The sequence below is a fragment of the Chiloscyllium plagiosum genome, unplaced genomic scaffold, assembly GCF_037043375.1.
Source record: "Chiloscyllium plagiosum isolate Xiang-an unplaced genomic scaffold, Cpla_swu_hap1 HiC_scaffold_16, whole genome shotgun sequence".
NCBI classification, from domain to species: Eukaryota; Metazoa; Chordata; class Chondrichthyes; order Orectolobiformes; family Hemiscylliidae; genus Chiloscyllium; species Chiloscyllium plagiosum.
The window spans coordinates 50,284,456-50,311,702 of NW_028270154.1; the positions used below are offsets into that span (position 1 = coordinate 50,284,456).

General features: G+C 41.0%; 1 protein-coding gene across 1 annotated transcript in view; it reads right to left on the reverse strand.

Moving 5' to 3' along the window:
• unc5a (unc-5 netrin receptor A) overlaps window positions 1–27,247 on the reverse strand; it is a 627,961-nt gene extending 600,714 nt beyond the window's left edge. Inside the window, exon 1 of the mRNA XM_087995374.1 lies at window positions 26,742–27,247. Within this exon, the coding sequence (XP_087851500.1) occupies window positions 26,742–26,829 (88 nt within the window). The 5' untranslated portion in view covers window positions 26,830–27,247. The remainder of the gene's footprint in view (window positions 1–26,741) is intronic.

Here is a 27,247-nt window from a genome sequence, read left to right on the forward strand (position 1 = left end):
TGTGTGTAAGCCGTGTGTGTGAGAAAGCGAGAGAGAGAGTGTCCGCTGAGTAGTATAGTAGCTGAGTAAGTCGTGTGTGCGCGCGCGCAGGGTGTCTTAAGCCTGTTCGAGGGGGTGCATGTCGAGAGTGTGAGTGTGAGTGTCGAGAGAGAGAGAGAGAAGTGTGTGTGTGTGTGTGCTGTGTGTGTGTGAAAGTGTGTGTGTGAGTGTAGCGTGTGTAGTGTGAGTGTAAGCGTGTGTGTGTAAGCGTGTGTGTGAGAAAGAGAAGAGAGAGTGAAAGTCGTGTGTGTTACCGTAGTGTGATGTGTAAGTCTTGTGTGTGCGCGCTGTGCGCGCAGGGTGTCTCTAGCCTGTGAGGGGTGCATGTGAGAGTGTGGGAGTGTGTGTGTGTGAGAGAGAGAAAGTGTGTGTGTGTGTGTGTGTGTTGTGAGTGAGAGGAGAGAGTGAAAGTGTGTGTGTTTGTGTAAGTGTGTGTGTAAGTGCGCGCGTGAGGGGGTGCATGAGAGAGTGTGGGGAGTGTGATGTGTGTGTGTGTGTGAGAGAGAGAGAGAAAGCGAGTGTGAGAGTGAAAGTGTGTGAGAGTGAAAGTGTGTGAGAAGTGTGTGTGACGAGTGAGTGTAGAGAGTGAGCGAAGTGTGAGTGAGAGAGTAGTGTGTGAGTGAGTGAGTGAGGTGTGAGAGAGTGAGTGTGAGTCGCGTGTGAGTGTGAGTGTGAGTGTGTGCTCGCGTGCGCGCAGGGTGACTTAAGCCTGTGAGGGGGTGCATGTGAGAGTGTGGGAGTGTGTGTGGGTGTCTGTGTGTGTGTGTGAAAGTGTGTGTGTGAAAGTGTGTGTGTGAAAGTGTGTGTGTGAAAGTGTGTGTGTGAAAGTGTGTGTGTGAGAGAGAGTGAAAGTGTGTGTGTGAAAGTGTGTGTGTGTGTGTGAGAGTGAAAGTGTGTGTGTGAAAGTGTGTGTGTGTGTGTGAGAGAGTGAAAGTGTGTGAGAAAGTGTGTGTGTGTGAAAGTGTAAGTATGTGAGCGTGAGTGAGTGAAAGCGTGAGTGAGTGAAAGCGTGTGTGAGTGAAAGTGTAAGCGAGTGAGTGTAAGCGAGTGAGTGAAAGCGAGTGAGTGAAAGCGAGTGTGAGTGAAAGCGAGTGCGAGTGAAAGCGAGTGCGAGTGAAAGCGAGTGCGAGTGAAAGCGAGTGCGAGTGAAAGCGAGTGCGAGTGAAAGCGAGTGCGAGTGAAAGCGAGTGCGAGTGAAAGCGAGTGAGAGCGAGTGAGAGCGAGTGAGAGCGAGTGAGAGCGAAAGTGTGAGAGAGAAAGTGTGAGAGAGAAAGTGTGAGAGAGAAAGTGTGAGAGAGAAAGTGTGTGTGTGTAAGCGTGTGTGTGTGTAAGCGTGTGTGTGAGAAAGAGAGAGAGTGAAAGTGTGTGTGTTTGTGTAAGTGTGTGTAAGTGTGTGTCTGTGAGTGAAAGTGTGTGTAAGCGTGTGTGTGTGTAAGCATGTGTGTGTGTAAGCGTGTGTGTGAGTAAGCGTGTGTGTGAGTAAGCGTGTGTGTGAGTAAGCGTGTGTGTGAGTAAGCGTGTGTGTGAGCGTGTGTGTGAGAAAGAGAGAGTGAAAGTGTGTGTGTGTGTAAATGTGTGTGTAAGTGTGTGTGTAAGTGTGTGTGTAAGTGTGTGTGTAAGTGTGTGTGTAAGTGTGTGTGTAAGTGTGTGTGTAAGTGTGTGTGTGCGCGCGTGCGCGCAGGGTGTCTTAATCCTGTGAGGGGGTGCATGTGAGAGTGTGAAAGTGTGTGTGTGTGTGAAAGTGTGTGTTGAAAGTGTGTGTGAGAGTGTGAGTGTGAGTAAGTGTGTGTGTGTGTGAGTGAGAAAGTGTGTGAGTGAGAAAGTGTGTGTGTGTGTGAGAAAGTGTGAGAGAGTGTGTGTGAGAAAGAGTGTGTGTGTGAAAGTGTGTGTTGAAAGTGTGTGAGTGAGAGTGTGTGAGTGAGAGTGTGAAAGTGTGAGAGTGAAAGTGTGAGAGTGAAAGTGTGAGAGTGAAAGTGTGAGAGAGTGTGAAAGTGTGAGTGAGTGTGAAAGTGTGAGTGAGTGTGAAAGTGTGAGTGTAAGCGTGTGTGTAAGCGTGTGAGAAAGTGTGAGAGAGTGAAAGTGTGTGTGTAAGTGTGTGTGTGTGCGCGCGTGCGCGCAGGGTGTCTTAAGCCTGTGAGGGGGTGCATGTGGGAGTGTGGGAGTGTGGGAGTGTGGGAGTGTGGGAGTGTGGGAGTGTGGGAGTGTGGGAGTGTGGGAGTGTGGGAGTGTGGGAGTGTGTGTGTGTGTGTGTAAGTGTAAGTGTGTGTGTGTGTGTGTGAGAGAAAGTGTGTGTGTGTGTGTGTGTGTGTGTGTGAGAAAGTGTGTGTGAGTGAAAGTGTGTGTGTGTAAGCGTGTGTGTGTGTAAGTGTGTGTGTGTGTGTAAAAGCGTGTGTGTGTGTGTGTGTAAGCGTGTGTGTGCGAAAGAGAGAGAGTGAAAGTGTGTGTGTGAGAAAGAGAGAGAGTGAAAGTGTGTGTGTGTAAGTGTGTGTGTAAGTGTGTGTGTAAGTGTGTGTGTAAGTGTGTGTGTGCGCGCAGGGTGTCTTAATCCTGTGAGGGGGTGCATGTGAGAGTGTGAAAGTGTGTGTGTGTGTGAGTGAAAGTGTGTGTGAAAGTGTGTGTGAGTGAAAGTGTGTGTGTGTGTGTGTGTGTGAAAGTGTGTGTGTGTGTAAGCGTAAGTGTGTGTGTGTAAGCGTGTGTGTGTAAGCGTGTGTGTGAGAAAGAGAGAGTGAAAGTGTCTGTGTTTGTGTAAGTGTGTGTAAGTGTGTGAGTGAAAGTGTGTGTGTGTGAGTGAAAGTGTGTGTGTGTGAGTGAAAGTGTGTGAGCGAAAGTGTGTGTGTGTAAGCGTGTGTGTGTAAGCGTGTGTGTGTAAGCGTGTGTGTGTAAGCGTGTGTGTGTAAGCGTGTGTGTGTAAGCGTGTGTGTGTAAGCGTGTGTGTGAGAAAGAGAGAGAGTGAAAGTGTGTGTAAGTGTGTGTGTGCGCGCGTGCGCGCAGGGTGTCTTAAGCCTGTGAGGGGGTGCATGTGAGAGTGTGGGAGTGTGTGTAAATGTGTGTGTGAATGTGTGTGTGTGTATGTAAATGTGTGAGTGTGAGTGTGAGAGTGTGAGTGTGAGTGTGAGTGTGAGTGTGAGAGTGTGTGTGAGAGAGTGTGTGAGAGAGAGAGAAAGTGTGTGAGTGAAAGTGTGTGAGAGTGAAAGTGTGTGAGAGTGAAAGTGTGTGAGAGTGAAAGTGTGTGAGAGTGAGAGTGAGAGTGAGAGTGAGAGTGAGAGTGAGAGAAAGTGTGTGTGAGAGAGAGAGTGTGAGTGAGTGAGTGAGTGTGAGAGTGAGTGTGAGAGCGTGTGTGTGTAAGCGCGCGTGTGTGTAAGCGCGTGTGAGTGAGAGTGTGTGCTCGCGTGCGCGCACGGTGACTTAAGCCTGTGTGGGGGTGCATGTGAGAGTGTGGGAGTGTGTGTGGCTGTGTGTGTGCGTGTGTGTGTAAGCGCGCGTGTGTGTGTGAAAGTGTGTGTGTGTGCGTGTGTGTGTAAGCGCGCGTGTGTGTGTGAAAGTGTGTGTGTGTGTGTGTGTGTGTAAGCGCGCGTGTGTGTGTGTAAGCGCGCTCGTGTGTGTGTGTAAGCGCGCTCGTGTGTGTGTGTAAGCGCGCGTGTAAGCGCGCGTGTGTGTGTGCGCGCGCGCGTGTAAGCGCGCGCGTGTAAGCGCGCGTGTGTAAGCGCGCGTGTGTAAGCGCGCGTGTGTAAGCGCGCGTGTGTAAGCGCGCGTGTGTAAGCGCGCGTGTGTAAGCGCGTGTGTGTAAGTGTGTGTGTGAGAAAGAGAGAGTGAAAGTGTGTGTGTTTGTGTGTGTGTAAGTGTGTGTGTGCGCGAGTAAGCGTGTGTGTAAGCGTGTGTGTGTGTAAGCGTGTGTGTGTGTAAGCGTGTGTGTGTGTAAGCGTGTGTGTGAGAAAGAGAGAGAGAGTGAAAGTGTGTGTGTGCAAGTGTGTGTGCGCGCAGGGTGTCTTAAGCCTGTGAGGGGGTGCATGTGAGAGTGTGGGAGTGTGTGTAAATGTGTGTGTGTGTGAGAATGTGTGTGTGTGTGAGAATGTGTGTGTGTGTGAGAATGTGTGTGTGTGTGTGAGAGAGAGAAAGTGTGAGAGAGAGAAAGTGTGTGAGAGTGAGAGAGAGTGAGTGTGAGAGCGTGTGTGTGTAAGCGCGTGTGAGTGTAAGCGCGTGTGAGTGTAAGCGCGTGTGAGTGTAAGCGCGTGTGAGTGTAAGCGCGTGTGAGTGTAAGCGCGTGTGAGTGTAAGCGCGTGTGAGCTCGCATGCGCGCAGGGTGACTTAAGCCTGTGAGGGGGTGCATGTGAGAGTGCGGGAGTGTGTGTGTGGGTGTCTGTGTGTGTGTTTGTGTGTCCGTGTGTATGTGTGTATAGGAGTGTGTGCGTGTGCGTGTGCGAGAGAGAGAGAGAGAGAGAGAGAGAGAGAGAGAGAGAGAGAGAGAGAGAGTGTGGAGGAGTATGTGTGTGTGTGTGTGTGTGTGTGTGTGTGTGTGTGTGTGTGTGTGTGTGTGTGTGTGTGTGTGTGTAGTGCAATGGTGGTCACCTGTACTGTGACATGAACCCAAGGTCCCGGTTGAGGCCCTCCCTGTGGGTCCAACATCGGCATCTCCAAAACATGTGTAGATAGCCATTCCAAAACAACAACAGCAATTGCAGATGAAGATAAGAGGTTCTGTGCACATATAGATGGCAACAATTGACCAATAACCGGTCCATTGACCAATGACAAAAAAAATGTTTTGCCTGACAACATATCAGTGATTGGTCCTTAGATAACTTAACAGCTTTGGGCTGGGAACAAAAGCAAACTTGATCGCCACCAATACAGGAGTGGTGTCTTTTCTCTGCAGTAAAAAAATTAAAATAGCTCATCTTCCCCTTAGCATCTTTTCTGTTTTAAGCTGCGACTCTTAGCTGAAGTGTTGGAGACTTGAAAACGAACCAACCAACTTCTGTCTCTTGGAAATTAGTTGAAGCACCTGGAGAAAGGCAACTGAGCATTAATAAGCTGACCACCATAAGAAGAATCAAAGGATTGTCTCAGCCATTTATAAATTAGGACTACTGACCTGTCTTCCAGCTTTCCTTTGCCCACAACTTATTTTTCTTTGAGAATATAAAGAGATTAGGGTTTTAATTTGTTGTGATTTATCCCTACAGTTTATCTATAGCTAGAATTTAATTACATGTGATAAATAAGTACAGAAACTTAGTCCAGGTTTTGTCTGGAAATCAAGTAAGTTGAAGTATTGTACGTGCTTATTTTAAAATCTTTAACTATTATGGGGACTCCAGGAATAAACAGGGATTATACACCTACATAGCTAAAGTTAACATAAATAATATTTGGCTGAGTGTACTACCATGCTTTCTTTGGAGGGAAAAGTCTTTTATTGATCTAATTTACCTTTACAGATGAAATTGTTTGAATAACCCATTAAATGTGTCAGCCATTAACGTATCAGTATCTATTAACTGCACCCTAACCTCTGTTTCAAATACTGCTGACAGGGTATACTTCAGAATGTTGACAGGAGTTTAGGCATTTTTTTTTCCCCCTCAGTAGGTTCCAGGTTTAAGTCGTACTCCAGATCAGAGTGCAAAAATCAAGCTAGTAGTTCAGTGCTGGAGAAGCCCACTTCTGAACGAAATGTTAAAGAGATCCTACCTGTCTCCATGGATGCGCAAGATCCCATCGTACTATTTTAAAAAGGAGCAAATTCACCCAGGTCCAGACCAATCTTTCTCCCTCACATCAACATCACAAAGCCAGAATGATTTAGTCAGATTGTTTTTAGTTGCTGTTTGAATGCAAATTTGTTGCAACATTTTGTAGATTCCAAAAGAATATAGAAGCATGTGCAGGCCACTCAGCCCTGCGAGTTTACTCCACCATTCTAAATAGAAACATTAAAAAGATAGTTGTAGGAGTAGACCATTTGGCCCCTCAAACCCACACCTCCATTCAATGTGATCATGGCTGATCATGCCATTTCAGTATCCCATTCCCGATTTATCTCCATATCCCTTGATCCCTTTCGCTGCAAGGGCCATGTCCAGCTCCCTCTTGAATATATCTGATGAACAGGCTGCAATAGCTTCCTGTGGGAGAAAATTCTACAGGTTCTGAAGGAAGAAATCCTTCCCAATCTCTGTCCTGAATGACTTACCCCTTATTCTTAGGCTGTGACCCCCAGTCCTGGACTTCCCCAACATTGGGAAAAGGTTTCCTCCACATCCAGCCTGTCCTATCCCACAGGATTTTAAATGTTTCCAAAGAGATTCCCCCTTCATTTCTTCTAAATTCCAGTGAGTACAAGCCCAATCAATCGAGTCTTTCCTCATATGTCAGTCCTGCCATCCCAGGAATTAGTCCGGTGAACCTTTATTGGACTCCCTCAATAGCAAAAATGCCCTTCCTCAGACTGGGAGACCAAAAATGCACACATTACTCAGGGTGTGATCTCTCCAAGGCCCTGCAATAACTGCAGCAAGACAACCTTACTCTAACACTCGAATCCGCTTGCTGTGAAGGTAGGCATGCCATTAGCTTTCCTCACTGCCTGCTGCACTTGCATGTCAACCTTCAGCGACTATTCTACCATGACACCCAAGACTTGTTGCACCAAACCTTTTTCTAAACTGCCACCAGATAATAATCTGCCTGTTTATTTTGCGACAAAAGTGGATAATCTCACATTTATCCACATTACATTGCATTTGCCAAGTATTTGCCCATCAGTCATCTGTCCAAATCATCTTGTATCCTCTTAGCATCCTCCTCATAGCACACACTACCACCCAGCTTAGTATCACCTGCAAATTTGGAGATAGTGCATTCAATTCCTTCATCCAAATCATTATATAGTGTATATTGTGAACAGCTGGGATTCCAGCACTGAACCCTACGGTATGCCCCTTGCCACTGTCTGTTATTCCAAGTCTCTACTTCCTGTCTGCCAACCAGTTCTCAATCTATGTCAATACCTCCGAGACCATGAGCTTTAACTTTTCTTGGCTGATCATTCACATCACTATTTCTTGGTGTCATGTCATCAGTACCTGTAAAAATCTATTAATCCGCCTGGATCGTAATGATTGGAGCAGAGAATTCCAAAGATTTGCCACAGTCAGTTTTGCATCAGTAATAAGTTACTTGCCTCCATTTTGGCAAATGTGTCACCTGGTTCTAGATCCGATTCACAGGGAAAATACCCTTTCTGCATCTATTCTGTACATCCTTTTAAATAGTTTTTGAAATGTTTGAATGGAAATTGCATCTCATTCTTCTAAACATCAGAAAAACACAAGCCCTGTCTCTTTAATTACTCCTCAGAGCATTCCCAACATCTCAGGATGGAATTACGAACCTCTACCGAACTCCCAATATATCTTTTAAGCAAGGCAACCAGAACTGCACACACCTCTCGAGGTGTGATCTAACCAATGCTCTGTACAGTTGATAACAGACAGTTTTACTTCTGTACTCAAATCCTCTTGTGATAAAGGCTAACATACCACTTGACTTCAGAATTGCTTTTTTGTGTATTTTTTGTGTGTATTATGAACAAGGACAACTAGCTCCCTGCAGACATCACTACTTATTGGTTGTAAAGTGCTTGGAGATTTCCAATAGCAGTGAAAAGTGTTAAGGATAAAAAAGATTTGCATTCTATATCTTTTTTCTTTCCTCTTGATATTTGCAACATCCTCTTCTTCGGCAAATCACCTGCAATGCATTCTTTCAGTGCCTTAGCTATGCCAACTTTTTTAAAAAGTTCATTCACAGATGAGGGCATCACTAACTAGGCCAGCATTTAATGGCTATCCCTGATTGCCAGAGGGCATTTGACAGTCAACAATATTGCTGTGGATCTGGAGTCACATGTAGTCCAGACCAGGTAAGGATGACAGCTTTCTTCCCTAAAAAGGACATTAGTGAACCACATGGATTTTTACAGCAATCAATGGTTTCATGAGACTCTGAATTCCACATTTTATTGAATTCAAATTTACCATCTTCTACAGAGGCATTCGAACATTGGTCCCCAGAACATTATTCTGGATTAACAGTCTCGCGATAATACTGCTAGGACATCAGCTCCCCCTACTTTCAATCGATTAATTTTTTTGTTCGATAAAGAGCCCCATCCTTTTACAATTTTTAGGTTTAAAGAAGACTTGTTCGCATCATTTTCTCCCTCTTTTCATTTTTTCTGCTCTGTCCTTTCTGGATTCAACTTGGTTAACTATGTCATGAACCTAACATTTATCATAACTATTTTAAAAACAAAATATGAAAAAAGGAAGATAGTCTTTGTTCATGAGAATAGTTCCATCCTCTCATTTTTGAAACTAGATTTGAATACAGCTCAAATCTAGAGACAATGAGGTCAAGTCATCTCAATTTAGTTGATGATTAGATCTATAGCTCAAAGTATTCACAATTCTCACTCATACCTCTACGTAGAAGTGACTTCTAAAATTACTCAAGTTCAAAAACATTAGGATATTGAACAAGACTAAATTGTAAAGGAGAATATTACAGATGATGCATATCTTAAAAAAAAGCATAAAATTCTGGTAATCAGCTTATGGCACAGCATCTGGACAATTGTGATGGGAATACTTAATATGGAGTTAAAAACTCAAGCATTTTCTGCAGAACATTTTATACCATATTGTCTTCAGTCTAATAGCTGCCACATACCCAACTGGAAGTTTCCAGATCTTTTAAATCTGACTAGATCAAATGTATCCATGTACACAGTCATAAAAGCAGGTCTCTGAATTTTTCAAATTTGAGTAAATGTTAAAGCTCTGATCTTTAAGGTTTAGTCAGCTATTAGCTTTGGGCTTCATTCATGCCTCAGCAAGGTTAGACAATGAATGACAAGGTTGCAATTTTGATCCTGAAGTGGTGGCAAGTTAGCTGATTTTGTCTAGAATGTGCCTAGGTTACTCAGGGCACAGCAATTGAAATCAATTGCCTCAAGCACCAGAGATTAAAAGGTGGATTGGCAATGTTTCCGCCTAATCAGTACCATAGAGTTCTCGTAAACGTACACATCATGTGAAAACAGGTTAAGGCTTTTCAGGATAAGACTTTTACTGCGATTCCTCCCACCCAGATAATGAAAACCATGTCAGGGACAATATTTTTGGGAAAAGTATTAGATGACAACCAACAAGATACCACATTCCAGAAATTATTCAATAGATTTTAAAGCCAAAAGGGATATAGAAGGAACAAAATTGACCCAAATTCAGACTGAGGGAAGTGCTTGAAAGTTCCCAAGAATTATCATTACTCAATATCTGACTGTTGCTATGAAAATGACAAAACTTCATTCTTTTTGAGCACTAACATAATATTTCTATTGCTATGTATCAGCTAGCAATTCAGTATGAGCCAAATATACCCAACTACATTAGAGGAAGATAGCAACAACTTTGACCAATTGAAATTAATTATAGCTTTTGTAGTGTACCCAGTGAATGACATTCAAAGGTTAACAACAATAATCTAATTTATATTAACTAAACTGGTATAGTGGTTAAATGACTAGGCTAGATAGGGAGGACAAATCCCACTTCAGCAGTTTGAGGATTTTAATTCATCTTGAGAAAAAACACACACCCTGGAAGGCAGCTATATAACAATATGGTTGCCAAACTGGCATTAAAAAAATTGTTCATTAGTTTTTTAGAAGATGTATTATCCTTATCCAATCTAACCTATGTAAATGTCAATTGTACAGTAAACAGTGACTATTATAGAAACATATTGAATGTAACAAATAGTTTGTAGCATGTAGCTGAACTTTATGAAAGTATTTTTGGGTCATAAAATTATATATCAGGCTATATGGCAATGGAAATGTAGCTGTACTCTTATGCAAAATCTAGGCTAATAAGTCCATCATTGTAAATTGATTAAATTGAATGGTATCACTGCCAATTGGCAGTGAAAATGTGCAGGGAGTTGGTGATTTAATGTTATTGAGACTGGAATAGTAATGCACGGACACAACCAAATACTCTGGATGTACTGGTTTGAATGCGACCATAGAAGATAGTAAAATTCGAATCAATGAAAATCTGAAATTAAAAGCTAGCCTAATCATATAAAGCAACATAACTGAAAGAAATATGTCACACCTTACCCAGCCTGGCCCACATCTGATTCTAGATAACAGTAAGTCAAAATCAAACAGCACCAAAATTGACTCTTTAGTCCATCTTGTCAACTGGACATCCCAGACCCAGTCTCATGGCCAGCATTTGGCCAATATCCCCCTAAATCCTTCCTATTCATTTACCCACCCAAATGCCTTTTAAAGGTGTTAAGTGTTGTAATTGTACCCACCTCCACTTCCTCTAACTTGTTCCATGCACACACCACACTGAAAAGTTTGCCCCTCATGTCCTTTTAAATCTTTCCCCTCTCACCATAAACTATGCTTTCAAGTTTTGGACTCCCATAACCTAGGAAAAAAATTCCTTGGCTGTTCATCCATCCCCCACGATCTTATAAACTTCGATAAAGGTTACCCCTCTGCCTCCAACACTCCAGGGGAAAAAAGGCCCAGAATATTTAACCTCTCCCTAGTCAAACCCTCCAGTCCAGCAGCACCTTGTAAATCTTTTCTGCACCTTTCAGATTTAAACAAAGACAGCCAGAATTGTACATAATATTCTAAAATGTGGCCTCACCAATGTCCTGCACAGCCACAGCATGACATCCCAACTCTATATTTAAATGTTCTGACCAATGAAGGCAAGTATGCCAAATGCCAGTCTACCTGCCACTCCACTTCTATGGACCTGCATCCCTATGTCTTTTGTTCAGCAACACTCCCCAGGGCCTTACCACTAAAAAGTGTCCTGCCCTGGTTTGCCTTTCCAAAATACAACACCTCATTTGTCTAGTTAAAAATCACACACCAGGTTATAGTCAGCTGGCAGATCATTCCATAGGTGTCCCATCCTCTAAAAATGTTGCCCCTCATGTCCCCTCAAACTTTAAACTGATGCCCTCTAGCCCTTGATTCCTCAACCCTGGGAAAAAGACTGAATGCATTCACCTTATCCATGCCTCTCATGATCTCATACACCTCTATATAAAAAAAGTCCCCCCCCCCGCCCCCCCGTCTCCTAAGGACAGAAGTCCTCCATTTATATAAATTGACAAAAAGCAGTGGAACCAGCACTGATCCTTGTGACACACTGCTGGTCACAGGCCTTAAGTCTGAAAAACAACCTTTCACCACCACCCTCTGTCTCCTACCTTCAAGCCAATTTTTAATCCAATTGTATGGGTCCCTCTGGATAATGATCTAACCTCATTAACCAGTCTACCATGGGGAACCTGGAATGTTTTACTGAAGTCCAATTAGACAACATCTGCTACTCTGTCTTCAATCCTCTGTTACTTCAAAAAAATTGTATTAGTAAGACATGATTTTCCACGCACAAAGCCATGTTGACTATCCCTAATCAGTCCTTGCCTTTCCAAATGCATGTAAATCCAGTCCTTCAGGAATCTCTAACAACTTACCCACCACCGATGCAAGGCTTACAGGTCTGAGCTTTTCCATACAGCCTCTCAAATAAAGGCTGATTTGTTGCAAAACTCCAGTCCACCAGCATGTCACTATTGGCTATCAATGAACATAGCTGACACAAACTGCCTACCATATTGGGGCAGTTAACTGGCAATTTTATTCATGGACAATAAACACTGGCCCTACCAGCAGCATCCACATACATGAGCAAAACACTAGTGGTAAAAAAGATGCCATGCTCATCGACAAGACATTTTACAGGCCTCATCAATACACCTGACACTGAAAATCAGTTCAATGGCATGAACTTAGAAAACTTGACCATGCAACTGAATTGTTGGACTGAGCGAAGTGATAAAATTAAGTTCTCAGAGTTGGAAAAATATCCAAGCATGAAGCCTCATTGCTTCATTGAAACATTCTAAACCAGAGGTGGGGAACCTTTTCATGTTAGAAGGATGTATTATGTTAGTCATAATCTAATAAGGCTGCATCCAAGAAACTTCAATTATATATTCTTCAATTATATATCTTGATTGGCGTCCTGGATACCCACAGGCTCTTGCCAACCAGCCTCGAGCGGTAGTGGCGCCAATCAGGCAGGGAAGATACCGTATATTCTAGAGTCACATTATAACTAAATCATGAGCATAGCAGGTGTTGAAATAGCCCTTATGACTTAATTTTTTTTTTTAAATTGTGGCGGTCAGTTTGTGAGGATTATTTTGTTGAATTTTCTTTTACTCTCTGGTATTTTAAATACATTCATTTTAAGATTAAAATAAAAATAATAAAAAGGATAAAAAAAAAGATTTGTTCTGCAAAATTTGGATTCATTCAAAAGGCCACATACAATGGCCTAGAAGCCCGCAGGTTCCCCACCCCAGTTCTAAAACATAGGTTTCCCCATCTCTTCCATAATCTTTATTTTCTTCTGTTTAAAAAACAAATCTAATTTGTATTTCCTGTTTTATACCTTGAGTAGAATCTTCTGAGGAGAGGCCAGGATGGATACATGCAGGGAGTTAGCATTTCCTGTTGGATCACAAGTCCTGCATTATCTTGCACAAGTGCATTGGGTATCTTAGAATCTCAGCAGGTCATTAAGAATTACAGCCTCTTACAACACAAGCTCCTTCGGTGTGTCAGATCTATATGTACTGCAAATGGCTGTACATAAGTCTAGCACGCAAGGGATCACCCCATCTCCGAGCACCCATAGGTCACTACTTCTCACATTGTTTGTTCATTCAAGTAGAAAAAACAGAGGATTGGCAACTGCTTTGTTAATAGCAAAGACAACATTGGTGGAATGGGTGACAAGTATGACTATTGCCTTGTAAGATAAATAGGTGGTGTTTGAAAAGTTAGCCAAGTATCAATAAGGTTTCTGAAGACTGTAAGAGAATGCTGGAGGAGCCAAAAGGCGCCATTTTGTCAAATAAATTTACACTAATTTTCCCACCATTCTAAAATGTGGATCACCCAGGCACATTGAGGGTGGTGGGGTGGTGGGGGGGGGGGGGCGGGGGGGGGGTGGTCAATTCTAAAAAATTGATTTTTTTTTAATTTTAAAAATCTTTCTTCATGAAATATTTTTGTACATATACATACAATCACAAACAGTTTAGCTCTGTATAGTGGCATATCAAGGAAACATTAGACTTTGACTCAAACTAAAGACATCTTTATAAGACAATATTCACATGCATTTGAAGCACTGGGACAGTCCAATAACTAAAGAGACCCTCATTTAACTTCAGTAAAGAAGTCATCTCATTGCAATCCCTCAAATGTTCCAGCAGGTCCTCCGGATAGGAGTTAGAAACCTAGGGAACAGGTTTCTGACTTGTTTCTCCCGTGTTCTTACTTGCAGTTGCTGCAGCCGCAAAACTAAAATATTAGTGAGTCTTTGTAAACCAAGCTGAGGGCCATTCAAAATCTTTCACTTCTGACAAAAAAAAGTTAACCCACTCCACTAATTGGTCAGGAAACCCTGAAATAGACTGCAAATATGGTGACTCATTCAAAGAGCATCAGAAAAGCACATTCCTTAATCGATTTCTCCATTAAATAACAGTTTTTTTAAACAGCAATTGTAAGATTTTACCCTGTGTAGCAGTAAGCATGCCCCACTCAGGTTGAAGAACCTCACTGTTGTTGCTGCTCACAAATATTGCAGATCCCCAGGCAAATGGGGGTCCACATCACAATGGACTAGAATGAGTCTCTATTTTGTTCTTAAAAATCAACAAAACTGTGGAGGAGCTGTTTAGTAAAATCATTCTTTCACTTATGTCCACGATAATCAGGCTATTACAAGGCATAAATGATTCTTCTAGAAAATACAGAAATTAAAATCAAATCTTCATCTTAAATTTGCAGCATGAAGGGAACAATTCTGTGTTGACCCACGTAACCTGTCAAACTACGCTTTGACAACCAGATCCCAGAAGAAGCTATCCAATTTCATCATGGTTCCAAACAGGATACCGCAAACTTAACCTCAAGGATTGGATGGAGGGGCTGAAATGGCTCTGTTCCTTTTTTGTGTTCACCTTCTTGGTTTGTTAAGCTAATCTGTAAGAAGGATTCCTTGCCTTGTGGCTACCTCTCCCCAGGTCCAAATGAACATGTTTAAAAACAGTCAGTCAATTTAACCAGGCATTCTTGAATTAACAAAGAAAATTAAGAATTAGTACCAGATTTATAAATAAGAGAGTCTAAAAAAATACATATCAGTCTGAATTTTTCCACAAACAATGGAAAATTGCCACCGCTGCAAGATCACCAGTAACTTTGATACTGGAAGATGGTCATTTTTGAGATTTTTGGAGGTTGACTAAAGTTCCTCAGTCCAATTGCTAAAAAACCAAACATATTTGCTTCACACAAAAGGAGGTCTTTATGTGCAACACAAGGGTAACTAGAGGGATAATTTTTGACCTTCACAGCATACTACGATTTGAATGCAGACTGGTACATAAATGATCATTCACTCGTCCACTACTGTAGAGTCAAAACTTTAGAAATAAAAGGGAAATACTTTTTGTGAAAGGGTTAAACAGACATGTCTGCAAGAGGTGACAATGAGGAAAGACAGTGCCACCTCATTCTCTCTTTGTGAAGTCTCCATTTGATGTTTTCCAGACAACATATATGTGACATTTCATGGACTTTGCACAGATCTTTGCCAGTGAATTTAAATCTGCAGCTTTCCCTATAGCAGTTCTCCTTTCAGAATTAAAAGCAAAACATTTCAATATACACTTTAGGGTTCTGATCCATCATACTTGCCCTAATTTCCAGTTAACCTAGTACCAACTCCAGAACTTAATGTTATATTAATCTGCCTATGAAGATACATTTCCAAATCTTTTCTGCAGTAGACAGTTTTAATGAAAAGTATTCAAAATAATTGCAAACCACTTCCTTCCCATCTTCAAACAGACATTTAACCCCCAAAAGCTTTCTCCTCCTAGAGTGTTTGAAACATACAATTCAAATGAGCAAATAAAATAAGTGCACATTATCCAACTGCTGGAGAATGAGAGCTAGTGAAGTCTTTGAAGAGTGTTTGGCTAGAGTTAAAATTGAGATCATGCATTAGAAGTGGAGAAAACATACTCTAATACATTACCTCAGTGTCGGGAGTGCAATACAAATGTAAAATCACTGCCTTATTGAGGCAATAGGTGTTCAGAATTCTCAGCTCCAATCATAATTCACATCCCATTGGTTTATGCCCAGCTACACAACAGCTGCCAATTCCGTTTTAAGCTAAACGCAGATACATTTGCACAATTATGTGTCTTCCCACTCCTGCAAAGTGAAACACAATATTGCGCTACCAATTTTAAATCAGCTACAATTCCAAATAATTAAAATCAAGCTAACGATAAAACAAAATCTCCACGACTACTAGATTCTCATGAACCATGTGTTGCTCCTATTTGATACTAAGGCACAGTCTGTCTAGGGACAGAGTGCAGTGGAACTATTGAATTAGGTCAAATTCAATTCAAATCAGTTGATCAGAATTTAATTCAAGTTCCCATATAAACAAAGCAACATCACAAAGAGCTAATGAATTATCAGTATGTGTTCTTTTCCCCTTACAGCCACGAATCCAACTGCAATCTAACAGCTGCTCATTGCTTGAGCAAACACTGCCATATGGTTACCAATTAGCTACTATATCCATATAATGAAGGCACAGGAAAACAATGCAAATATCACTATCTTTAAGTCGTGTTGCCCCAAAGAAAAATGCTCCTTTACTCAAATATAAAACGTTGAGCAAGAAATTTAAATAAGATTCCAAGACTGATTCAATTCATGATGTAACTTTCTTTCATACTTGCTACACCACACATTTTATTTCCTTTCATCTTCCTGTTTCACCACTCCTGTAATTTCCTTATCTTCCTTTACTGAATAATAATTCAAGTTCAGGCAAAATATCATAAGTTTACTTGTTTTTTTTGCTACATTACCAACTGGATATTTTTCATATTCCACACTGGATTGAGGCTTCAAAATTTAGGTGGCCATCTAGCAAACATTAGAACAGAAATTTCAAAACCCTGTGGTAAAGTGGCTTCCTGACTCTTAAATCAAAAAATAAATCTCCTTCCTCATCTCAATGAACACAGCAGAAACTGTCCACTTCCAAACTTCTGAACGCAAGAAGTTCAGCTGCCATATCAAGAAGCTGCATCTACACAAATGTAAATTCTCAAAACTTTCCATTATATAAAAAGGAGACATTCCTAGTATATGGTGCTAATCATGTCAAGAATTCACCAGCTATATTAACAGGAGGTGACAGTAGTAATCCAAAATAAGTCACTTCTCTCTGTATTTGGAAGTCTAAAATGGGGGGAGAAAACTTCACTGAATTATCAGTGCAGCGACAAGGCGATTTCTTTTCCCAAAGATAAAATCATTCACCCATTGTGTCTAAACCACTATTTTGTTAACCACAGCAAATCTATTTTTGTAAACCCAATTGTTCACCCTTTGCAATTAGCTTCTGATACCTTTACCTGCCAAGTATCAATGTCACTTTTAACATGTTTTAAAGTAATAGATAGTTACTTTCTATTTCACAGGTAATTCCACTCTTTCACTATTCTTTGTGAAAAGAAGCCTTTCTGGATTCAATTTTAACAGACCTTGTTTGAATTTTTAAAAATGCATTCTCCTAATTGGATAAAGATATGGAGTTTACGGTGTAGGTTTGCTCGTTGAGCTGTAGGTTTGATATCCAGACGTTTCATTACCTGGCTAGGTAACATCATCAGTGGCGACCTCCAAGTGAAGTGAAGCTGTTGTCTCCTGCTTTCTATTTATATCTTTCTCCTGGATGGAGTTCCTGGGGTTTGTGGTGATGTCATTTCCTGTTCGTTTCTGAGGGGTTGATAGATGGCATCTATATTTGTGTGTTTGTTTATGGCGTTGTGGTTGGAGTGCCAGGCCTGTAGGAATTCTCTGGCATGTCTTTGCTTAGCCTGTCCCAGGATAGATGTGTTGTCCCAGTCAAAATGGTGGTTTGTTTTAATCCGTGTGTAGGGCTACGAGGGAGAGAGGGTCGTGTCTTTTTATGGCTAGCTGGTGTTCGTGTATCCTGGTGGCTAACTTTCTTCCTGTTTGTCCTACGTAGTGTTTGTGGCAGTCCTTGCATTGAATTTTGTAGATGACATTGGTTTTGTCCATGGGTTGTACTGGGTCTTTTAAGTTTGTTAGTTTTTGTTTGAGTGCTACTAGGATTCCGAGGGGTCTTAGTAGTCTGGCTGTCGTTTCTGAAACTTCTTTGATATATGGTAAGGTGGTTAGGGTTTCTGGCTGTGTTTGGTCTGCTTGTCGTGGTTTGTTCTTGAGGAATCTGCGCACTGTATTTTTTGAGTATCCGTTCTTCTTGAATATGTTGTATAGGTGGTTCTCTGTTTTCCGAAGTTTGTCTGTGCTGCAGTGTGTGGTGGCTCGTTGGAATAGTGTTCTGATTCGACGTAACAGCACCGTTCACCTCCATCAACATCGACCTGGCAAAGGAAACACTTACCACACTTTTAGCAGAGACCATCACACACATACCAACCACCATCAATCACATTACCAACGAAAACATCATGAAGCTAGTGGACCTGTGCCTCACCACCCACTTCACTTTCAACAACATAATCTACAAACAAACCAACGGCACACCCATGGGATCTCCGCTATCAGGATTCATAGCAGAAGTGGTAATGCAAAGCCTAGAACAAACAGCCCTACCAACCATCAAACCAAAAATCTGGGTCCGCTACATAGATGATACCTTTGTCATCACAAAACGAAACAAGATAGAAGAGACATTTAACATCAACAACACCTTCACAAGCATAAAGTTCACCAAGGAGGAAGAAACCGACAACAAACTCGCATTCCTGGACATCACAGTCGAAAGAAAGGACAACGGAGAACTACAAACCTGAGTATACAGAAAACCGACAAACACTGACCAAATATTTAACTACACCAGCAACCATCCCAACACACACAAAGCTGTAACAGAACACTATTCCAATGAGCCACCACACACTGCAGCACAGACAAACTTCGGAAAACAGAGGAGAACCACCTATACAACGTATTCAAGAAGAATAATGGATACTCAAAAAATACAGTGCGCAGATTCCTCAAGAACAAACCACGACGAGCAGACCAAACACAGCCAGAAACCCTAACCACCTTACCATACATCAAAGAAGTTTCAGAAATGACAGCCAGACTACTAAGACCCCTCAGAATCTTAGTAGCACACAAATCCACCAACACTCTCAAACAAAAACAAACTTAAAAGACCCAGTACAACCCATGGACAAAACCAACATCATCTACAAAATTCCATGCAAGGACTGCCACAAACACTACGTAGGACAAACAGGAAGAAAGTTAGCCACCAGGATACACGAACACCAGCTAGCCACAAAAAGACACGAACCTCTCTCCCTCATAGCCCTACACACGGATTAAAACAAACCACCATTTTGACTGGGACAACACATCTATCCTGGGACAGGCTAAGCAAAGACATGCCAGAGAATTCCTACAGGCCTGGCACTCCAACCACAACGCCATAAACAAACACATAAATATAGATGCCATCTATCAACCCCTCAGAAACGAACAGGAAATGACATCACCACAAACCCCAGGAACTCCATCCAGGAGAAAGATATAAATAGAAAGCAGGAGACAACGGCTTCACTTCACTTGGAGGTCGCCACTGATGATGTTACCTAGCCAGGTAATGAAACGTCTGGATATCAAACCTACAGCTCAGCGAGAAAACCTACACCCTAAACCTCAACCTGAGCTAAAAACCTTCACAAACCTTGCAAAAAAGATATGGAGTGTCAACAAACTAGTTAGTTACTTCCAGAATCTAGAAAACATCAAATGTACTCAATGTCTCATCATGCAGGTATAACAACAGTTCCACTTTATATTATGATTTATGTTCCTTTGAATTTTCACACCAAAATAGAGTGTTTAGAACCTTCAAAACACCCCTCACCTAGTCATTCCCATTTTGAATCAAAAATCAGACCATTTCAATGATGAGTCACAAACGTCTTGGTATAAGATTACAGAGTAAAAAATCTATAGCTTCAAATGTTGAACTGCACTGATCATTTGACCAATATTTTATTCCATCTACTTTCTAATAAATGCTACTGACTCTGATCGAACCCTTCCATCTTTGGGTTCTTTACTTTGTGCTTATGGTTAAAAATCAAATGCTGTATTTGTTCTCAATTACTATAGTACATCCCTGATTCAAACAAAGATTTCAGCACTTGATGAAATAATTACTTTTCAATATACTTATTCAAATTTAGGTACTAAAATCACTTACTTTTTAAAAAGGCATTATTTTTGAAACTGATCACTCAAATTGGAGCCACCCAACCAAATGCTAGATTCAATCTATTTAAATAATTGAGAAAAACAGGGAAACAGAGACCACTGGCAGACAGAACATTACACTTGAACGCCAGGAAAAGTTGAAGACTGGTTCACGTTTTTCCTGTCTAATCCAAAATGTTATTTTTAACAAGCTTGGCATTTAGTTAAAAGTGTGAGGTCACAAAACCAAAGAGCTTTGATGTTCACACATTTTGACTTCGAGATGATTGGGCCAACATATAATACAGGGAAAGTAGAAATTTAAAAAAAGGCTCATCAGGAAACAGAACTCGAACACTTCTTTTTACATAGATACAGTCCACATTGTGAGAAGGTTGACAAAAACCAGCAAAAACCTCAAAATAAAAGGGCTGTGCTACTATATAAGCAGAAAATCAGTGACTTTACCAGGATGGAAAAAAAGGCAACAGCCAAACCAAGTGTCCCAACAGCCAGCTGCTGCTTTGTGTAAAAAGCATAACTCTCAGTTGTATCGATCTCCAAAACCATTGGGAGTATTCACAAGTAACCACATTTGCTCCATGAAACCTGGCTAACATAACTTTCATATATCTTTCTCATTTTGTCATTTGCAGTTCACCTTCCATTTTCACAGATCTGTTCATAGCAGCATTTACTTACTGGAATTGCAGACCTTTCATACTCTTCAGTGAAGCAGCTGAGAACTCCATGTTATTTCACAATTATGAATTCTTGCAGAAAAACACTGGCATGTTATTGTAAAGACTTGCTTTTTACAACTGTTTTGAAACCCAAGAATTTACAAGAATGACTGTATTGAAAGTGAGGAATTTGATACCTGTTGTGAACCTGGTTTCTATAGCTGCTGTTTCTAGTAATCTGAGGACAGGTGAAACCAAGAGGCCAAACAAAGTTCTCCATCTGCCAATATGGTTGATCATCAGGTAGTGCTAATAATTTGGGATGTGAACACAGAAGCTAGTTCAAACCAGAAGAGCAACCAGATTTTCCAAACACTTTTAGTTCTCTGCAGTAAGCTACTTTAAAGAAATCACGTGGAGGTGATAGTGTAGGACTGGGGTGGACAAAGTCTGAAAAATCACAAAATACCAGGTTATAGTTCAACAGGTTTATTTGAAATCGCAAGATTTCTGACCCCTGCTCCTTCCTCAGGCAGGCAGCGTGACTTTTGACTTTGAAGAAAGTCAGCTTAGTTTTCCTTCAGCAGATGATGCAAGTTGTGACTCTGAAATGGATAGGTCACAGCCACCTTTGTGCTTTTTGCAAATCAGTGGAAGCATTTGGAAAGAGGTCAAGAAGGAACATTCAGATCAGCAAGAACCAACCCAATAGATTGTGTGAATGACAAATGAAATGGTTTCCCTAGTTTTCCCTCTAAACATTTTAGTTTTTACCTTGTTTATGTGCATTTTTTTTGGTGGGGGGGGGGGGGGGGGGGGGGGGGGGGGGAGTTAAAAGAGGATTAGTTTTAATTTGTAGAGTTTAATTTAGTACTGTTTACCTGCAGCTAGAGTCTAATGACAAAAAAAAAATTAGAAATAAACGTAGAAATCTAGTCTATGCTTTCTATCAACCTGGGTCTGAAAAATCAGTTTGGGGATATTACACATTTCTTTAAAAATGTTAACTTTTGTGATTACAAACTGAATAGAAGGTTTAATGTCAAGTGTGCTGCCCGATTGAGTGGTAACACTATAAAGGGATAGATCTCAAAACAATTAAGTCAAAGGAAGAGACCAATGTTATTTTGAAGAGTAATTCTTCGAAAACTTGTTACAGTTGGAGGTCCAGAGCACTCCATTTATAACAGGTGCATCATTTTAGCAAATGCTCTGACTATGAAAACAACAAAACATCTTTAGAACTGATCACTGGAGAGCAGTGCAAGGTGAGTAAAACTGAAATGTCAAAACCTTTACTTTCATCTCCTCATTCAAAAAGAAAAAAAAAAGTAATTGAACCCATACAGAAATAACCTCCAGGCCTATCCACATTTATTGCAAGAATACCAGCTGCAAAGTTCCCCTTCTTTGAATTACATACTATCCTCACTTGGTACAATTATTAGGTATTTTCCCCTCCCCCTTGCTGGTTCAGAAACTTCTATCACCATTCCTAAATAGTACTGTGGGTGTACTTACGGGAGATGGAGTGCAGCAGTTCAAAAAGCTGTCTTATCATTACCTTCACAGTGAATTAGGGATGGAAACAAAAGCTGGGTTTTGCCATTCCATGTTGTGAAATAATAATAAATAAAGTGCTGTAGTGAGGTGACTTCTCACATTAAATACATGGGTTGGTGAGCATTTGTGAATCAGCAAGATGTTTTGGAACAGGGAATTTTGTATCGGGAAGTCTAAAATCACACAAACAGCAGTTGAATTTACATGTGAATTAGATATTATTGGGCAAAGACCAATGGCTTGCTTCCAATGAAGTAGATCCCTAAGGGTCATTTCAAAAAAGGATTTTTACAAGTCATCAAAAACAAAAGGTGGATGCATTTCACAGCCTTTTAGCTGCTGTGTCGAAGGATGGCACTCAAAATCCAGTGCCATCCTCCACAGAACAAGTAGGCTTCAAAAGTCTGTGTGTAGCAATGTGTGGCACCCTCAGAGACATCCTTCCTTTTGACTATAATTGAGAATCAATGTAATTTAGGGCTAAAGATTGGCAACTAGATTTGAGAATGTATGGAGAGCAGCATTATTTATATGTTGTTACCCTCCCACCTATTATTCCTGGAGGCATAGAAATTAAATTGCATGCCAATGCTATAAAAGCCCAAGCAGTGCCAAGTGGTCTGAAAAGAGGTCTCACGTGGTTTATTTTGTCATATGGTCTGGAGCCATAGTAGGATATGATTAAAACATTACGCTTTCACTTTTACAAGTGGTTAGTAGTGGCTACCTTACAAATATGTAACCTTAATTGCCCAGACCTGAATAAAGAATAATGTATAGATATAGATAACGATGTAGGTTCAGTTGCTGTCAAATATATGACCATGTAAATTGTATTTTCTTCAAAAAGGCAAAACATAATTGGTATGAATATTGCTTTATAATATTTGTCACTGCAGTTAAGTAGTTCTATCAATTGTATTTAGCAAGGTTGAGGGCGGAAAAGAGAAAAGAGGGGAGGGGGGGCCAAGTGGGATTTAGAATGTACACATTTCCTCTGTTCATTATATGTAACACTTAGTGATTTAACTAGGAATCAGGGGATCTCTTCTCTCTCCCACCCCCAAGACATTAAATAGATGGGATGGAGTTCATTGAAAGCAGAAGGGTTTTTTTTGGAAAATCTTCCATGGGATGTGAACATCTTCGGCAGGTCCAGTATTTGTTGCCCACCACTAATAGAACTGAAAAGGACCCAAGAGGTCAGAGAGCCCATAGGCCAGATCAGGCAATGATGGCAGATTTCCTTCCTTAAAAATAATAGGAACTAATTAAAAACAATGAACAGTTCTCATTATAGACAGTAGCTTTACATTTCAGATTTTGAAAGTTAATTCACACCATGCAGAGATCTGAACTCTGAGCCTCTAGATAACTACTCCACAGACTTTAACACAATGCTGCTATCTCCACCAGTGATGAGGCAAGTGGAATTTCGTCTCCTTAATCTTCTTACACTTGGTGCGTGATCAAGATATAATTGCTAAATATGACTGCTTGTCTTCAAAAGGCTATTAGCATGTTATTCAGAGGCCACATAAAGAAATGTCCCTGTTCTGGAAACTAATTTTCACCTCCTAATCACTAAAGAACCAAGAAGAATGTCTCCATAAGCCTCTGGATCACCCAGTGGATGCTTGTTCCAGCTAGTGATATATTGTGCTACACAAATAGGAAAACCTCTGTGCAGAAAGTTAGAATTTAATTTATTTTACATTGTGAAAGCCACAAGTTCACATGACTAATGTAACACCAAGCCTGCACATTCCGACCAAATGATCTCCATACCCATGTTTGCCAAAAACACATTTAGGTGCCCTTTAAAAAATAGAACAATACAGCATACGCCCTTCAGCCCTCAACACTGTACCTACCTTTTAGCCTACTCTAAGATCAAACTGACCCCCACACCCTTCATTTTACCATGTGCCTATCGAAGAGTCGCTCATATGTCCCTAAACGTATCTGACTCTACTATCACTGCTGGCAGTGCATTCCACGCACCCACCACTCTGTAAGGAACCTACCTCTGATATCTTCCCTAAACCTTCCACCAATCACCTTAAAATTATGCCCCCTCATGATAGCCATTTCGCCCTGGGAAAAAGACTCTGGCTATCCATTCTATGGCTATGCCTCTCATCATCTTGTGCACCTCTATCAACTCACTTCTCATCCTTCTTCATTCCAATGAGAAAAGCCCGAGGTCCCTCAACCTTTCATTACAAGACCTGCCTTCCAGTCAAGGTAGCAAGCTAGTAAATCTCCTCTGCACCTTCGCAAAAGCTTCCATATCCTTCCTATAAGGAAGTGGCCAAAACTCAACACAATATTCCAAGTGTTGTCTAGCCATGGCTTTACAGAGTTGCAGCATAACCTGGCGGCTCTTAAACTCAATCCCCCTGCTAATGAAAGCCAACACACCAGACGCCTCCTTTTATTTTTTAGTATAGAAGATACTTCACAGCTTATAGCTGATTTGCATGATCAAAGACTTCAATTAAATTCAAATTGCATAAGAACTATTTCAGTCTCAGTTTTAAACAGAAGATTTGGAACCAATGAAAGAAACGTGTTGCAGAAAAATCAGGGTGAGGGGGTGGAGAGAAAGATTCCCCTTAATCCCTCAAACACATTTGCAACGTTATAAAGGCAGCAGGAAGATTTTACATGTTTGATAATCTCCAAATTGCAAGAGTATATTTTCTTTTACAGCAAAAAAGTTGCACTAAGAATAATTCCTTTGTTTAACATGTTTCCTCCGGACTATGTATTGGAGATATTTCCAAATCCCATCCCAGGTGGTTCACAATAGATCCCCCTCAAACCGGATTTTAACTGTAAAGTTCTCCAGCAAGATACAATCACACTTCAGACTGACATACCACACCCCGGTGAATCGTTTCTTCCATTTGCATTTAAACAAATGCTGCAGTTCAAACTTTCAGATTGTCCTACAATAAAATCATTCAAAAGTACTTGACATGACTAAGCTTTCAAAATAAATGTTCGGAAAATGACACTGACAATATTTAATATTGAACACTAAGTGGAACATGGAAAACAAGACTGTAAAACAGTTGTTTTCAAAGATTAAAAAAAACTCTCGCAAAAAAAAACTATCACTGTCCTATTTGGTAAACCAAATAAACTAATTCCGCCACATCCAATTCTTTTCCTTGGCCAGTATTGTGAAGGCTACACAGTTTTGTTACATACTGTGTAAAGAATACAAAGTGAATGGCATTGTGCCTTGAAACAGGAATACACTTTTTTTTTCCCCTACGTAGACTACAAGAGTTCGAGCTCAATCAATTCTAATCGAACTTTCGATGTGCTACCGACGTGACACATCCTTACATATACATTTAGCCCAATATCACCCTGGACGAAATGTACTTAACTATTAAAAACCGGGATAACAAAACTGCTAAGCTGTGACAAAACAAATTGACAGGGCATTTCAACGTCCTTGAAATGGACAAGCTCAGCCGTGCATTTCTTCAGAGAGGGGGGAAAACGTCAAGGAAAGGAGTGACAGTTGCGCCGAGGATTAGGTATTTCTGTCTGTTGACCAGTTTCTGGAAAAGCTGACTAGTATTCCTAAATAATTCAGAAACAACATTTAGAAGGACTCCCGTCATAGATTTGGTGACATCGAGGTCACCACTAAAACATGGTCCGGTAAAGGTTTATTTCTAGAAAGCGAATTCACGTTTAAACCCAATTTCCCCATTTAAAACAAACCTCAACTTTCACATTAGCCAACTGCAGTCAAAAGGAGCCATCCCTGGGCTGTTCCAGTAAATCAACTTGGACTTGGGTTTAAAGAACTTATCTTTCAGTCTGTGTGAAAGTGACATTTCTCCCATCCTTGCCCAGGCAAATACTCCATAAATAGAAATTTGTCCCGGGGCACGGATCTCCCGTCTCCCTTCACCGTCCGTTACGGACGAGCCCAAGTACCCTGCAAGCACTGAAGGCGCTCACTAGTTATTATAACTATTACGTATCTCTGTTTACAATATTAATTTGTGCATGATAAATGACATCTGTTACAAAAAAGGTAGTAACGATACAGAAAACATTTATTTCTTCAATGTTCCCAAAAACTCAACTGATCAGGTCACATCTGGTCATCACCATCTTGGCTCTTGTATTATGGCCCCGGTTTCCTCCCATTCCCCTCTTGTGCTCATATCCAATATTGTTCTCAAGTTACGTGAATGACTACAACAGAAGCCAAGCCCCAGTACAGCCCAATAAATAATAGATAAAAATCAACCATTTGTTCATCCTTCATCACGCATTTTATGCATCGCCACTGTTGCGGTCTGATTTCTAAAGCTCATTCCACTTAAGATAGCAAAGTTTAACATAGGGGAAAAAAATGAAACGATTCAGTGTTGGTAGAGGATGAAACGGCATTGTTTTCTGAATAGATGTTTTACATCGCTCACCAGTTATACTTACCCACATGCACGTTACATTGCACATAACTGAATAAAAGCTACCTATATGTGGTTATATTATCACAACTCGATTGGTAAAATAAGTTCAAGTCCTTGATTAGGTATAAATATGTACCGACCACCCGGGCGAGGGAAATCATTAATCACTGCTTTAATAAAGTGTTATGGCCCGCTGCAGGAAGGAACGTTTTCAGAAGGTCAGTTTGCACCGTTTAACTTCTTCCCGAAGTTATCGAATTAAGGACTGCGTTCGGGAAAAACAACGGTGCTTCAGACAACGAACCTGTGTAGGTAGCCGGGTTTACCCTCCCCCAGGAACAACAACCCGTACAGCATCCAAAATAAAACTGGCAGAGAGATGTACTATTGACCTGACAGCATCATTAAAGCGGTCATTTCTCACTATTACGATTATATAAATTACCGTGAGCACAATTGCAAAACAAAGTTATCTTTTCTCCACTAAACGTTAATCCAGCAGCATTGTCTTTGTTTCCTTACCTTGACAGACGGCTTGCAAATAGAGTGTACATGAGATGAGAAAGTTTATCATTCCCAGGCTATTGCATAACGCCCGTGGAAATGGCATTCCGTTTGAGTGTCGTATCCGCGCCCAGTGCTCCACAATTTAAACTGCACTCTCCTGTGTGGAGTGTAATTTCTGGACAATCTCGGCAAATAAGACTGTCCTACCCACCTCACCACCATCAGGCAACACACATGTATAACACATTCAGCAGCTTGTCAGAACAGAGCCGCACAGATTCAGGCTTAACCAAGCCGCTATTACACGGGGAAAATAAGCGTCTATTTTTGCTGTAGACAGAGTAGAAGCAAGTTCGAGTGACTGCTTACCACTCTTTCGCATACATTTCTGTTCTGCAACTAGATTCCCCGTTTATTAGATACCGCGAGTGCTTGTGTTCATTGCAGAGCTATTAACGAGGTATGCCGCAAAACCAGGCACAGATTTCCTGACCGCACCTTTGCACGCTGTTGGTTTAAGG